At 39.0% G+C, this 14,836-nt stretch overlaps 1 protein-coding gene across 1 annotated transcript in view; it reads left to right on the top strand.

The window, feature by feature from the left end:
- Positions 1–3,600: 3,600 nt before the first annotated feature.
- Positions 3,601–14,836, top strand: part of CD6 (CD6 molecule) — a 74,406-nt gene continuing 63,170 nt past the window's right edge. Inside the window, exon 1 of the mRNA XM_042445542.1 lies at positions 3,601–3,710. Within this exon, the coding sequence (XP_042301476.1) occupies positions 3,656–3,710 (55 nt within the window). The 5' untranslated portion in view covers positions 3,601–3,655. The remainder of the gene's footprint in view (positions 3,711–14,836) is intronic.

The raw sequence follows: 14,836 nt of genomic DNA on the forward strand, positions 1-14,836 counted from the left end.
TATATGTGGGGCTGTATTGCATAATTTATGTGCCATTTGGACAGCTCACCATCATATATTAGCTTCTCCATTCCCCAATTCCTCCCCAATTATGGGGAACAAACAATTGGAATTTGTTCTTGATTTTCATCATCTTTTAACAAGAGACCACTTACAGCAGAGCTATTCAAAGTGGTGTTCTCTAGACCAGTGCCATACACATGAGCCTTGTCCATAGTAAGTTTCCAGGAGAGAAAGAAATAATTGTAGTCAGTTGTCATAAATATGGTACTGGTCCCTGGCACAATGAGTGGGGAGGGATTCCTGGATCTCCATATTATATATTTTGGGAAGGTAACTTAAAGGGCATCAAGTGGAAGACTGAAGGACAGACGTTTCAAAAACTGAAGCAGAACTGAGTAATCAGGGTCATTTCATATTTTCCCCTTCTACTTAGCTGTGGTGTTTTGAAATGAGAAATATTTCAGCATAAGAAGTGAGCATAAACTGGGTATTTAGGACAGGCCAGAATATCTAAGTTGTTTCTATGATGCCTAGACTTATTCTGAATTAATTTGAATCTACATTATAATTTAAAATGTGTGTTTATTATACTATACAAATCTATGTGCTTGGCCACATAATTACTAAACGTGGTATGTAGTCTAGTGGAACCCGAAGGTACTAAAACTTGAGGCTCAGTTAGCCAACTACTTTATATTTCTGTTTTGTTTGTGTTTTTTTGCTCTACAATGCACACTTGTGAACTGATTTTTACTGAACATGACATTTAGACTGACATCTCTAATATTTCCATGGAAGTTTGGGATTGATTTGCAACTTCACAGCATGTGTGGGAAATTGCTGGTTTTGTCCATTTTTGTGTGGAACGGTATGAAATAAATTTTAAGGACCATAAGTGCTATCACTCAAATTTCTGTTTCATTCAAATCATGTGCAAAATCACTGACAATAATAGGAGCTACAATGGATATATTTCCTAGTAATAAATTAAGTTGGAAAGGGAAACATCTGACACAGAAATTGCATTCCAAATAATCTTTTGGCAATGGCTCTTCTTTTCTCTGCCTGAGTTACATCCAAGCTGCTGTACAGCCAAGCTGTATCCCAAACAGATTGTGTTTGCATGTGGCTGGAGCTGTGTATCCACTGGCCAGACTCTATGCTGCTGCACTGGCTCAAACAGAGCTAATGATAACTGGAGAAATAATTTCTCTTCAAAAAGCAAATAAACATGGCAGAGTTTATGCTGACCACTGCCAACATGAACTACAGCACCAAAATGGCACCTAACCTTAACGGAAGCTAGTCAGGTTCATGAAATTCAGGCACAGTACTGATTGCATCATAGCACCATAGTATGATTCAGCACACATTTGATCAGCATAAGATCTCTAGACTATATCTAGTACTACAGTGTATCTATTACAAAGATATACCCCAGACAAAAGCTACCATTTTTCCGTGTCTCCCAGTTGTATGTTCTGGTCTTCTCATAAGAATTCCTACATTACATGCTGCTTTGTCAACATCTTTAAAAGAGACTTATCCTTCACTGTGGACTTTTTAATCCTCTTTGGAGCTTATTGTCAAGGCTGGCAGTAAGGGCAGAAAAGGTATGGATCAGGAAAACAGCAGAGTTTAGGAGTATGTAGATGGGCAGGTGATGTTCAAAGGCAGTTCCATCTGTGTGTGAACGACAAATAGCTCAGAGACTGAGATTCTTATCACGCCAGAAGCCAGCATACCCCCTTATAGATTCTTTAACAATAAAAAATGATCTCCACATACCTTCCCCAAATTAAATCCCATTGATTTGGGAAAACTGATACAGTCAGCCCTTCTTATACACGGATTTGTTATACACGGATTCAAGCATACACGGTTTGAAAATGTTCCAAAAAAAGGATAAATTTAAATGATCAAACCTTGATTTTTCATTTTTTATAAGGGACACCATTTTGCTATGTCATTATATTTAATGGGACTTGAGCATACACGGATTTTGTTATACACGGGGGATCTTGGAACCAAACACCAGCGTATAACAAGGGTCCACTGTACAACTTTCTTTTGCCTTTGGGTCAAAAGAAAGCCTGGCCAAGTCTGCAGACTCCTTTTCTGGAAGCTTTATTTTTCATATTATCTCAGCCTTATAGTCTAAATATGTTAAAGGCACCAGATCACATCTGATCTTGGAAGCTAAGCAGGGTCAGACCTGGTTAGTACTTGGATGGGAGATCACTAAGGAGACCATCAGGTGCAGTAGGCTATATTTCAGAGGAAGGAACTGACATACCATCTCTAAATATTCCTTACCTAAGAATACCCTATGAAACTCATGGGGTCACCATAGGTCAACAAACAACTTGAGGGCACATACAAGTACACACACATAACCCAGCCCATCTATATATTTCTGTAATATTGAGTGTTTTCCATTAGAGGGCAGCATTTCAAAGCTTCAGGGGATTTGAATTAGAGGCTTTCCTTTGTGCAAGGTCAGGATAGAGACAGATGTTATATTTAAAATCATTTGGTGACACATTTCTTCTGCAACATATTTTTGTTCTAGCTTATGCGGATTGAGCACCAGACTAAAGACAACTGTACTGTGGATTGCATTGCACTCTGGACTGCACTGTGTGTGTGAAAAAATTGTGAAATGTAATACAGCGTTCAATGAGAGAGGATTGTGGTGGACTGAACTTGGTTCTTCTGTGGTGAAAGATCCCAAAGGAGTCATTATCTGACATTACAAAATCAACCAGAAGTCCTTTTTAAAAAAGGAATTTCTTCAAGCAACCACCTTCTTCAGCGAGAGAACTCAAACAATTTATGTTAAGTTTTATGACTGGAAATTAGAACAGATTAAAATATTAGGATGTTGAGGCTGGTGGAAATATCTACTTTAAAGATGAAAATGTATGGAAATGTAGTAATTATAATCACTGACACCAGCTGTTTCCACCAAAAGGCCTTTAAAGGAAGAAAGAATATGTAGATTGGGGATAAAAAACAAAAGGTGAAGTGACTCCAAGAGGACACAAATAATTAAGTACAGTGGACCCTTGTTATACGCTGGGGTTTGGTTCCAAGATCCCCCGTGTATAACAAAATCCGTGTATGCTCAAGTCCCATTAAATATAATGTCATAGCAAAATGGTGTCCCTTATAAAAAATGGAACATCAAGGTAAATTTATACTTTTTTGGAACATTTTCAAACCGTGTATGCTTGAATCCGTGTATAAAAAATCCGTGTATAAGAAAGGCTGACTGTAGAACTATTAATATTTTGAAACATTGCCATTATTCCTAGTGGTGGAAAACCTGGTGCTCATTTCATATTATGTAACTATGGTCACACAGGTTTATTTTGTTTCTCCCACCACCACCACTGCCACTGCAACTACCTCAAGCACCATTATTTCATTGTAGTACACTTTTCAACCCTCTTGGGTTACCACCGGGACTTGGAGCACACTGACAGTTTCCTGGTGACTGAAACCACAAGCATGTGAAAGAAATTACTGTGTGGAAACTAGTCACAACGTCAAGAGATTTAAATGAAGAAAGTGGCTGGGTCTTTTCCTTGCCCCAGCTATGAAGATCATTGTTGCTAATCGCACACCCACATGAGAGACAGTGGCAGTGATGGATCTCCTGGATGTGATCCTAATGGCTCTATCTGCTATGGCGATCCAAAAAGGTACCTCTTCAGTCTCCATTCTTTCTCAATTCTATTCCTTCATTTAGCCCATGCAAGTGGCACTTTCCTTTTCTTCTCAGTTTTTTCTCAAGGATCTTTGGATGAGGTGTGTCTGGAGCCAGTGCCGCTCTTCCCCCTTGTTGTTTGTTGTTGTTATCTACTCCCCAGTCGACCTCAACCCATGGTGACCTGTAGGTGAGACATCTTCAAGAGATTCCCTGTCCTCCACTGCTCTGCTCAGTTCTTGCAAATTCATACCCATGATCTCGTTAATGGAGTCCATCCATCTAGTATGTGGCCTTCCTCTCTTTCTGCTTCCCTCCACCTTTCCTAGTACAGTATTGTTTTCTTCAACGAGTCGTGCCTTCTCATGATGAGCCAAAGTACACCAGCCTTAATCTAGTCATGTTGACTTCCAGAGAGATTTCTGGTTTGATCTGTTTTAGCATCCATTTGTTTGACTTCTTGGCTGTTCATGGTATCTTCAGCAATCTTCTCCAGCACCACATTTCAAATGAATTGATTTTCTTGTTACCCACTTTCTTAACTGTCCAGCTGTTACATCCATACATGGTAAAAGGGAATACAATGGCTTGTATGATTCTAACTTTCATGCTCAGTTGTATATCTATACATACAGTGGACCCTTGTTATCCGCTGGGGTTTGGTTCCAAGATCTCCTGTGGAGGGGCCTTGTTGTTTTACACTGTTTTTATATTTTCTGTATACCGCTATGATCTCCAAAGAATAGCGGTATAAAAATTATATATATGCTCAAGTCCCATTAAATATGACATAGCAAAATGGTGTCCCTTATAAAAATGGAAAATCAAGGTTTGATATTTGAAATTTATACTTTTTTTGAACATTTTCAAACCGTATATGCTTGATTCGGTGTATAAAAAAATCTGTGTATAAGAAGGGCCAACTGTACTAGGATTTTTTCTAATTATTTCATAGCAGCCCTCTCCATTCTTAGTCTTCTAATGATTTCTTGACTGCAGTCCCCAGTCTGATCAATGTTTGATTCCAGATATGAAAACTCTTACTATTTCTATTTCCTCATCGTCTAGGTTGAATTTGTGTAGATTCTCCTTGGTCATTATCTTTGTTTTCTTTATATTCAGCAATAAGCCTGCCTTTGCATTTTCTTCCTCCATTTTTATTAGTAATTGCTCTAGGTCTTCTCCCTACCCACCTACACTTTTTAGCGGGCTGCCTTCTGTGATAATGAAATCCCAGCTTAAGTTGCCCTTTTAAGTTGCCAGTTACCTACAGCACCCAAAACTTAAAGTGATTCTATTCCCTTGCTTCTGTTCTCAAGTCAAAAGGGCATCATTCAGGTGTTTTTACTCTCCTTTGCAGTAAATAGCAGCCAGGAGATTCTGATTAACATCTGTATCAACTGGGGTGGGGAAGAAATTCTTCACTCATTTCCCTTCTGACTCTTAAATGACCAGGACCAGCCCAAGACATTTTGCTTTCGGAGACAAAAGAAGAGATGGTCCCCTTGCGTCTAGCTGTGAACACAGAGTGAACTAGCAGTTGAGTTTTGGTTCATACTGGCAATGGTATGGTATACCACACCAGAGGCAAAAGGCTAGTTTATTGGGGCTAGATGTCAAGCTGAACTTGGAAATGGTGTATGTTGTAATTTTTTATTTTAGCAGGGTCTGTTTTAACTTTTGTAAGCTGCCTTGAGTGCTAGACTTGCCCCTCCAGATACAGTATTGCATGCAAACTGAGCCCAAGAAGAAAGTTATAATAAGACAAAAGCCTGAAACTAATTGCTCGTGTCAACTGAAAAATACCCAGTGAATCAATAGGAAGGTTGTAACTCAATCCTTGTTTTAGTTCCATTAATTCAGTTGGTTTCCAGTTGCTGAGACTAACAATTAGATTTAGCTCTAAGTCTCCTCCACAAGCAAAAGCAACAGCAGATGAGTGAACCACCAGCAAAACACTGAGGGAATTCATGTAATACCAAACTCTATGTCCTAGATATCTGGCAGCAGGACATGGGGACTTCTTTGTGTTTATATAGAATATCTTCCTCAGTGGTGCCCATACAAATCCGTGTTATATTATCTTTTCGCTACCAAGTCAAGGTATTCTTATTCTCTAGAGTTATTATTATTACAGTTTATTTATAAAGCACTGTAAACTTACACAGCGCTGTACATAATCAGTTGATAAAGACTTTCCTGAGGTGTACAATCTAAAGTAAACAATAATAAGGGTACATGTTAAAATATACAGTAAAATATATTTATGGCTGATGCAGGAACAGCTCTACCATTAGAGGGCCTAAGACAGTGGATTTTGGGTGTTGTGAAAGGCCACAAATGGTCAGTTCTTTAATTTACTATTACAGTGAGCCATTGGTATTTGCTGGGGTTTGGTTCCAGGACCTCCTGTGGATACCAAAATCCATGGGTGTTCAAGTCCAATTAAATACAATGGTGCAGTAAAATGATGTCCCTCATATAAAATGGCAAAATCAAGGTTTGCTTTTTGGAATTTATATAGTTTTTGAATATTTTAAAGCTGTGGATGGTTGAATCTGTGGATACGAAGGGCCACAGGTATATTTTGTACCGTAGGGAACAGGTTAAAATGCAAATAATATGACCAACTTTGATGTGGTGGAGTGGAACATAATTTGCTGTTTCACCTTAAGCAGAAAAGAGACCCAGTAATGATGTATTTACTGATGCTGTTTCATTGGGTCAGGGCTGATGCTATCATTACCTGGAGGAAGGCAGCTCTGTCAGGATAGCAGGTGTTGGGGAGTGGGGGACAGTGTAACAGCCCATCTCCTGAGGCTCCCCCACAACCATTTTCCTCTGCTTGAAGTTAGAAATGTGTGTGCCACACAGCCTTTCTTTTACCTCTCTCCACCAGTTTGCTAGCCTCAGGTGTAGTGAAGGAACTGCCCTATCACTAATCTCAAAGTAGAATTCAGCTGCCTTTCTCTCTGTCCCACCATCCTCACAGGTACAACTGATGGGAATATGGAACAGAGCCTTCTCAGTGGCTGCTCCCAGGCTCTGGAACTCTCTTTCCATATAAGTTAGACTGGCACCCTACTTTCTTTTTGCAAACAAGTTTTCCATTCCGACGGGCATTTGACTATATAAGGCCCATCTTACACAATGTGATGGATACTGCTAATTGTTCTGCTCACGTGTGTGTGTTTAATGATGTATGTTTTTGGTTTTAATATTTTTGATTATTTAATCTTATTTTAACTTTTGCATGTTGTGGATTTTTAACAGTGTCTTTTTAATTTTTTTAATCATTGTAAAGTGCTTTGATTTCTAATCTGAGGAAAAGTGGGATAGAAATAATAAATAAATAAACAAATAAATAAATTAGTGCTGATGATTGGAAATATGAGTTTGTCTTTTACATCAGGCGTATTTTGATATGGCCTTGCATTAGTTGTTGTTTCCTCCTCCTCCTCACATTGCATTTTATTGGTGTGTTGTTGTTTTTTAAGTTTCCTTTGTGTTCTTGAAGGACTTGTGAAAGAAAAATGGCATACTATATGATAAATAATCAAAGCATTTAAACAGTGAACTTTTTCAGTGGATCTCAGGAAGTGACCATAATAATACATAGATAAATCAAATCTGTGTATTAAGTCAGTAAGAGTGAAAGACATCTTGGATACTGTGCATCATACCCCTGTTCAGAACTAAATGCATTTTTGTTTTGAATTTAATTCTCTGGCTTTCAAGGAACCAGCTCTTTTTATATTTTTGATTAATACTGAATTTTCAGTGATAATCTGTTGATCATCAGTACATAGTGTGGGAATGCACTTGGAATTCAATTTAGGCATATAATCAAGGCTTGTGCTTTCATTAAATGCTAAACTAGACATGACGTTTGTCAAATAGTTTACCATTGCATAGTAAATTTCAAAAATAAATAAATGTATGGCATGTAATGGCGGGTGGGAGGAAGATCTGTTCACTTGATATTCCTTCCAATATGTTACTTTCAAAAGCCAAAATTACAAAATTTGCTTTTTTCTGCTGAAGCATTTAACATCTGTTTGGTGTCAACACATGTGCCAAGTTCAGAATGAATTTGCACACACATTTATAGGCGCACCAAATGTCAGCCCTGCAGTATACAAAGTGCACATGCATGGAAAGGCTTCCGTATACATGTACAACGTTTTAGTAAGTTAATTTTGCAGGATTCTACCATATCCTTTTCTTCTAATGCCTGAACTACCGTATATATCTAAATGTTCAACTGCAATGCTAGAAATTTAGGGACTGAAGGACAATTTCATTGGGGGGCAGAATTCTTAATTGTGGAGCAATGCCTGCATTTGCTCCCCCCCCCCAAGTCACTATAACCCTATTGCAACCCTTGTGCACGAGGAGAAGAACTTTGACCCTTTCAGCCAGGGCCAGTCCCAATCAGAAACAGCTCATCACCACCACCACATTGTATCTCTTCTGCCACCATTGTGGCTACTGTTAGCTATTTGACATCAATGGGAACTTTTCTGCTATTGTGAATATCAGGTGCAGGGGTTGCAATTCTGAACAAGACTGCAATAGAGGCATGGTGCAACAACCTCCTTACTCAGTGCCATCGTCCCACTCTGGCTGAGCCACGTCCTCCCTGCCACTTTTTGATGATGTTTAAATGTGGATCATAAAGAGCAACAGCAACAGACAATCTGTTCTCAGTTAGTGAATAGAGTCCTACACAGTTTGCAATTAAAAAACATTTTTGACCACAGTTCCAAGAATCCTTTGGCCAACATGAGCACTTAGGATGTGGTAGTCCTTAAGGACCCTACCACACTACACAGTTATACTGTTATGATTCCATTTTAACTGCTATGGCAACATTCTATGGAATCCTGTGATTTGTACTTTGACTGGAGTTCTCTGGCTGAGAATTGTAAATACCCCTCCCTAAATTACAAATCCAGGGATTCCATAAAATGGAGCCATGGCAGTTAAAGTGGGATCATAATGCTATAATGGTGTAGTGTGAAAGGGCCCTAAGAATAACTTCCCCCCCAAGCTTTACTTGTAACCACACTCTACCAGCCATGCATTTTCTCTTGCCAGATGCGTAGACCCACTTTCTGCTACCATTCTTTATGCAGTGATAGGCAGGCAGAACAACCACAAAGTCTAGAAAAATTCTCCTGAGGGTTTGCTATCCATACCTGATGGACTGCATTTGGTTTGTTCGCTGTTTGAATGTTACGATCCACCTATTACTCATCTTATCTGACAGAGGACTGAGGTTGAGAGAGACTCAATCCATCCTTGAAACTCAAGTACAGTGTTTTGCAGCATTTGTCTGGACCGAGGCAGGCAATAAGGGAGATGGGAAAAGGAAATGTAAAGTTCTTTCTTTCGATTATGAACAACAAGGACATGTTTTGCAGCAGGAAGATAGGCCAATATGAAAAATACATAATTATTATGGGTCTTTTTTTAGCCTTCAGGACTACATAGGGAGTTACTGCCACCAATATGAATCAAGTGTTATTTAATTTAAAAATGGGATTGCTTGTTTTGATTATTTGCTCGCCTGGGGCAACATTATTTTACTCTGGATTTTTTTATCTTGTTTTTTAAAATAACCATTTTAATTAATGCTACAACAGTCATTATAACAGGGCCCCATTGCAGTTGTTGTTGATTCTGTTTTTCTGAGTTGCCATTAAATAGCTTCCCTGGGAAACAGTGGATCAGATTCAATCATAATTGAGGTAAATAACCACTCTTCCCATAAATCTGTGCAAACACCTGCCAAGAATCTGGCCAAATAAATACCACACTAAATTTTCATGTTTCATTCAGGCCAGTCAGACTAACAGATACTGAGGAGGCCTTTAATTACTCACTGTGCTTAGAATTCACTTTATTATTGTTGTTATGTGCCCTCAAGGCATAAAGTTAGAAATGGACTGAAATGCCAACAATGGAAGAACGGATTGTTAAGGTTGCTGAGTTAGCCAAAATGGCCAAATTAACATAGGTTCTAAAAGCTAAGCCAGCTGAAGATTTTTGTATGTGTGTGAAATATTGGAAATTGCTTGTGGACTTTTTGAGCAATAAGAAACCTAACAAAGGTTTCAGATTACGCTGAAACCGCACGGCAATATAATGGTGCGCACACGCCACTGCACCCAGGTTCCATTATATTCAATGGGGCTCGAGCATATGCATTTTTCATCTTACGTGGGGTGTATGTGTCTGGAATAGATCCCCCTCGTAAGGTAAGGGCCCACTGTAATTCTAGTAGGACTGTTCTTTTGGATTTGTAATGTAGAATTACATATTTTTGATCTTTTTTATTTTTCTTTTCATTATAGTTCAGATTGTGGGAGGTCAGAGCGCTACTGCTTTTTAATTATATATCATTGTTGTCCTTTCTTTCTTTCTTTCTTTCTTTCAATTTCTTCTCTCTTTAATATTTTTTGTATTATTTTCTGGAGGTATAGCATTATGATTTTGATTATCTCAGACTGTTAGTGTTAAAAATCAATAAACAAATAAATTGCAAAGAAAAGCTGTCACAAAAAGGTGTACATGGAGGGGGGAGCCACGTGCATTTGGGGGATTGCACTTAGAAACACACTGAAATGTCCAGGTAGTCAAAACAACAACAACAACAGCTTGCAAATTTCTATATCTATTTGACTGTTGTTGTTTTTTTAAAAAAATAGCAAATCAGGGTCAGGATGGATCTACATGGGGACGGGACACCACTTTCCTTTTGTTTCAAGGTCCTGATGAAAATTTCTCCCCTGACACTCCCCTTCACCTGGGAAGGGAAGCTTTTGTAGATGTCAATAATTTACCCCCCAGCCACCCATTTACCCTGTGGTTCTAGTCCTGATCCCCCTTCCTTCCACTTCCCAATGATTGCTCCTTAAAATTAGAAAGAACAGACACATGGAACTCATTACCTCATTTCACAGATGGTTTAGCTTGGTTCTGAATGATGTGAAATAATTGAGTTAGGTGATACAGGGGCAGGAGACTATCTGTATTTTTGGAGTGCTTCTATTTATTAAAACATGTCCCACACCAAGAATACAGATTCTCTCCTCATATCATTTTTGTTTATTGTGCCTCCTCTCCTTTCTAAAGCTTTTTTTTTTTGGTCTGGAAATGGATATGGACTGTGCAGCTGTCCATGCTGGATGGGAGATTGTAGGAGTTAAGGTTTTTAACGGTAACTTTCCCAGGCTCTGCACCTATTTCTGGTTTTTTTTTTTTTTTAAAAGATCAAAAAAAAAATCCAGAGTAAAATAATGTTGCTACAGGCTAGCAAATAATCAAAACAAGCAATCACATTTTAAAATTAAATAACACTTGATTCCAAACAGTGAGTCCTGCCAGAGGTTTATAATCCACCACTGTTGGAGTGGTGCACAAAAGCAGCAGGAGGACAGGAGATAAACCCATCTGCATTCTCAGAGAAAACTACTCTGCCAGGTCCCAGGGACTATCTGTCTTGCCAGAGATGATTTTGTGTGCTGCCCCTCTTCTTCACTGTGGTGCCATTTCACCCCACCACTGCATTACCTTGTGCCATGCCATCGAAACCAATGTCAGTGCAGTTATACAGACTGACAGAATTGTGACCTGTATTTGTGAATCCACCCTTAGGTAAAAAGAATCCTCTGGAAATTAGCTACACATAAAAAAACTACCAAGAGGAAAGTGGGAACTGAAATACTATCCCTGATGTGTCAGTTTCATACTCTCAGGGAGAGTGTTATTTTTAATTCTTATCTAGAATTTTAAAAAATGGCATCCATCTCTTTCAACAGTCTGAACTGATTCAGTACATTTTTTACCCTTTCACTTTTTTGTCTATGCAATGCAGGAGACTGATGAGTCTAGCATCCGGGATTTGGAAGGACTTGAGGCTTCTTACAGCTACAAAGAACTTCTATCCCTGGAGTTTTATTTCTTTCAAGAGCTCCATCTCTCATTATTCATCCATTTGTTTTGTGTTGTTGTATAGTAGAGTAATTAAATTCTGCCCTTTAGATCAGCTAAAGGTCTGACCTGAGATCACATAATTCATCCTTTAATGGTTTATTGAACATTGGCAGTAAACCTTGACAGGATAGTCCCAGCAAGGGAGGCTAAGTAAGATAACAGAAGGACCCGATTCTGGCATGCCAGGAAATCTTCCCCCTGGCAAGTCTATACCATCAGTATGAAGTGATTTACAGGCAGTTGTCACAGGTTCTCAAAATACTTAGACTAAGTATTTAAATCTATCAAGATTTAGTCTTGATAGCTGAAGCCTGCTTGACAATTGCAGCACTACGCCATAAGGCCATGCAAGATTCAGTCTTACTTTGCAGTCATATAAAACCAGCAAGTAAATCTGTACAATTTCATCTAAAGAATATGACTATGTTGCTGTCATAGCAGAAACAACCTACCTTTATCCATTGGAATAAATCTTCTGAAATATGAACTGAGGTAAATAATACAGACTGTGTGACACCAGATGATGCTAAACATTGAAGTGCTTAAGGGCTGGGAAGAATCCATATCATGCTTCTTTCCCTCTGATAGAGATTAGACTTTTAGGTTAAATAAAGATGATAGCAGGGAGATATTCAGGTTGGGATGAAAGAGATTGAGATTAAAATGACAGAAGCCTCCAGGGTTTCAGCCTTTTAGGAAAGTAGAAGGTTTTGAGGGGAGAGAAATGAAAGTGTTTAGCTTAAAATAACCCAGTGTCAACAATAAGATCTATTAGACTGTGAAAAGCAGGGATGGAATCCTATTGCTTGGGCTAAGTGGCCCGAACAAAATATCCAAGCATGCAGTGAAAGATATGGACACAGTGACCTGATTTCTGAGATCAGCCTTTTCTTTTGGCACCAACAATTGTGCTCACAGCTGGAACAACTAAGGCAGCTGCCCACAATGACAATATATCTCAGGCTGTTCTATCTCTCTCTCTCATTCTCCCATGCTCTCTTTTTTAATTTTAATTTTTAATTCAAAACCTGAATCTGGTATTGCTCATTCTTTCCAAACTTCTTTGGGTAACCAACCTTTTTCCTGTGATCTAGGCAACCACCAAAGGCCTTAAGTCATTTCATTCTTATATAGGCCTCAAGTTCCTCATGTAGTTCTTAACCATTCTAAAAAAGTGACTCCACTTATTTGAATATATTAGACCCGATAAACAAGGTTTAAATTTTACTAATGATGGGACAAGAGGCTACTATTAGAACAGAGTATGGAGAAACAGAGTGTTTTCCAGTCAGAAAGAGAATCAGACAAGGATGCAATTTATCACCCTGTTTGTTCAGCTTATATGTAGAAAATATCATATATAAAGCAGACTTAGACCTAGAGGAAGAAGGAGTGAAAATTGGAGGAAAGTATATAATCAAAGTGTGCCTTTTCCCAAATGGATTTTTCCCATTTGGCAAAAGCCACACTTTGACCACCATCTCCCTTCGGGAAGAGAATGGAAATGCTACAACATCATGCAGAACAGCACAGGGAAAGGCACTACTCTCCTGATCCATTTTGTCTTTCTTTTCTTGTGCAGTAAAATCCTTCATTTTTCTGTTATTTCTGTTGCCTTGCATTGATATAGCTGCTCTTTTAGAAAACCATATGTGTCTTATGTGCTTGCAGATTGTTCTTGCAACAAAGGCAGCTTGGATGATACCCCTGTTATAATGGTGGGCAGTGAGAAGCAGAGATGGAAACAGTTAGTGAGTAAAGTGTCATTGAGCTAGATTTGTACTAAAAAGGTAGAGAAGACACCCACTGGTTAAGTCCTCCCCATCTAACTAACTTGACATTTAAATTTATGTTATCGCAGTAAAATCCTTAGCAGAATGAAGGTGGAAAATTCATCCATACTTTCACTCCTTAGCCCCATCCCTGTTTTGAACTTGGGTGAAAAGGAAACCAACAGTTGCTTGAGTTTGTGATAATGTAATTTCTTTTTGAAAAAACCTCAAAAACAAAACAAAACAAAAATCAGTTAGAGATGTCTTCAAATTCTTGTTCATCTCCACGGATTTCTCTTCTTGCCCGCATGTCTTTTTGCCACTGTCCTCCAATGTTCTTTTGCAATCTTCCTCTGGTCTTTCTACACTCTCCCATTTAGGTTCTCGCTTTCTCAGGTCTCTGCATGTCTTTTTGTCTGACCACTCTGTTCAGTCCTTCTCTCTCTGTTGTGACCCTTGTGCAGTTCTGTCTGCTCTTTTACTGTCTCCCTTTCTCTGTATTGTCTTGTCTGTCATGTCCCCATTTTTCTCCTTCCTCCCTCATTTTCTGCACTGGTGGACTTTCCTGCCTATTCCTCTTCATCACAAGACAGTAAGCTGCAGGCTTATTCTTCCTGCTTCTCCCTCCATCCCTCCCTCTCCCCTGTTCTTTGCTATTCATGACACTAGGCACTGCCCAACTCAGACTGAAAAACTCCAGAAAGGCCAGGAAAGGATATTAATGTAGAAAATCAGCATACTACCTGATCCATATTGTTCCCTGGGAAAAAATGCTCTCAGTATTCACTGAGTGTCATTGGGACCACAAGTATTTTATGTTCTGACTTAAATTCCCACTCCCCTTGAAAATATAATTCAACATATAGGTTTATCAGATGTCATTTTCAGCCCGATCCGAGCACTGGCTGGGAACAGAACAGGAGAGAATGGATGTTGTTGCATGGATTTTGCCACCAATGCCACTGGGAGTACCTAAGCTGTGCTTTGGCCGCCAATTTTGAAGAACGGAAAGCTTCTGTTCTTCAAAATTGGTGACCATAGCATGGCTGGGGAATGGCTTAGGGACTCCTGGCAGCATTGGAGGCCAAATCCATGCAATAACACCCATTCTCCTCTGTTCCATCCCGTTCTGTTCCAATCCCAGCCTATTCCCCAGACAGGGCTGGAAATGACGTCTGATAAACTTAATAATTAATATTAATGAAGAGATTCTTGTTTCTGGAAAAAGAGAAACAATTAATCAATAGGCCAAGGTGGTAAAGGCATTTTCAGTTTCAGTGTTCCCCAGATTGGGCTGGAAATGACGTCTGATAAACTTAATAATTAATATTAATGAAGAGATTCTTGT

This window comes from Sceloporus undulatus, chromosome 1 (genome assembly GCF_019175285.1).
Source record: "Sceloporus undulatus isolate JIND9_A2432 ecotype Alabama chromosome 1, SceUnd_v1.1, whole genome shotgun sequence".
Taxonomy (NCBI): Eukaryota; Metazoa; Chordata; class Lepidosauria; order Squamata; family Phrynosomatidae; genus Sceloporus; species Sceloporus undulatus.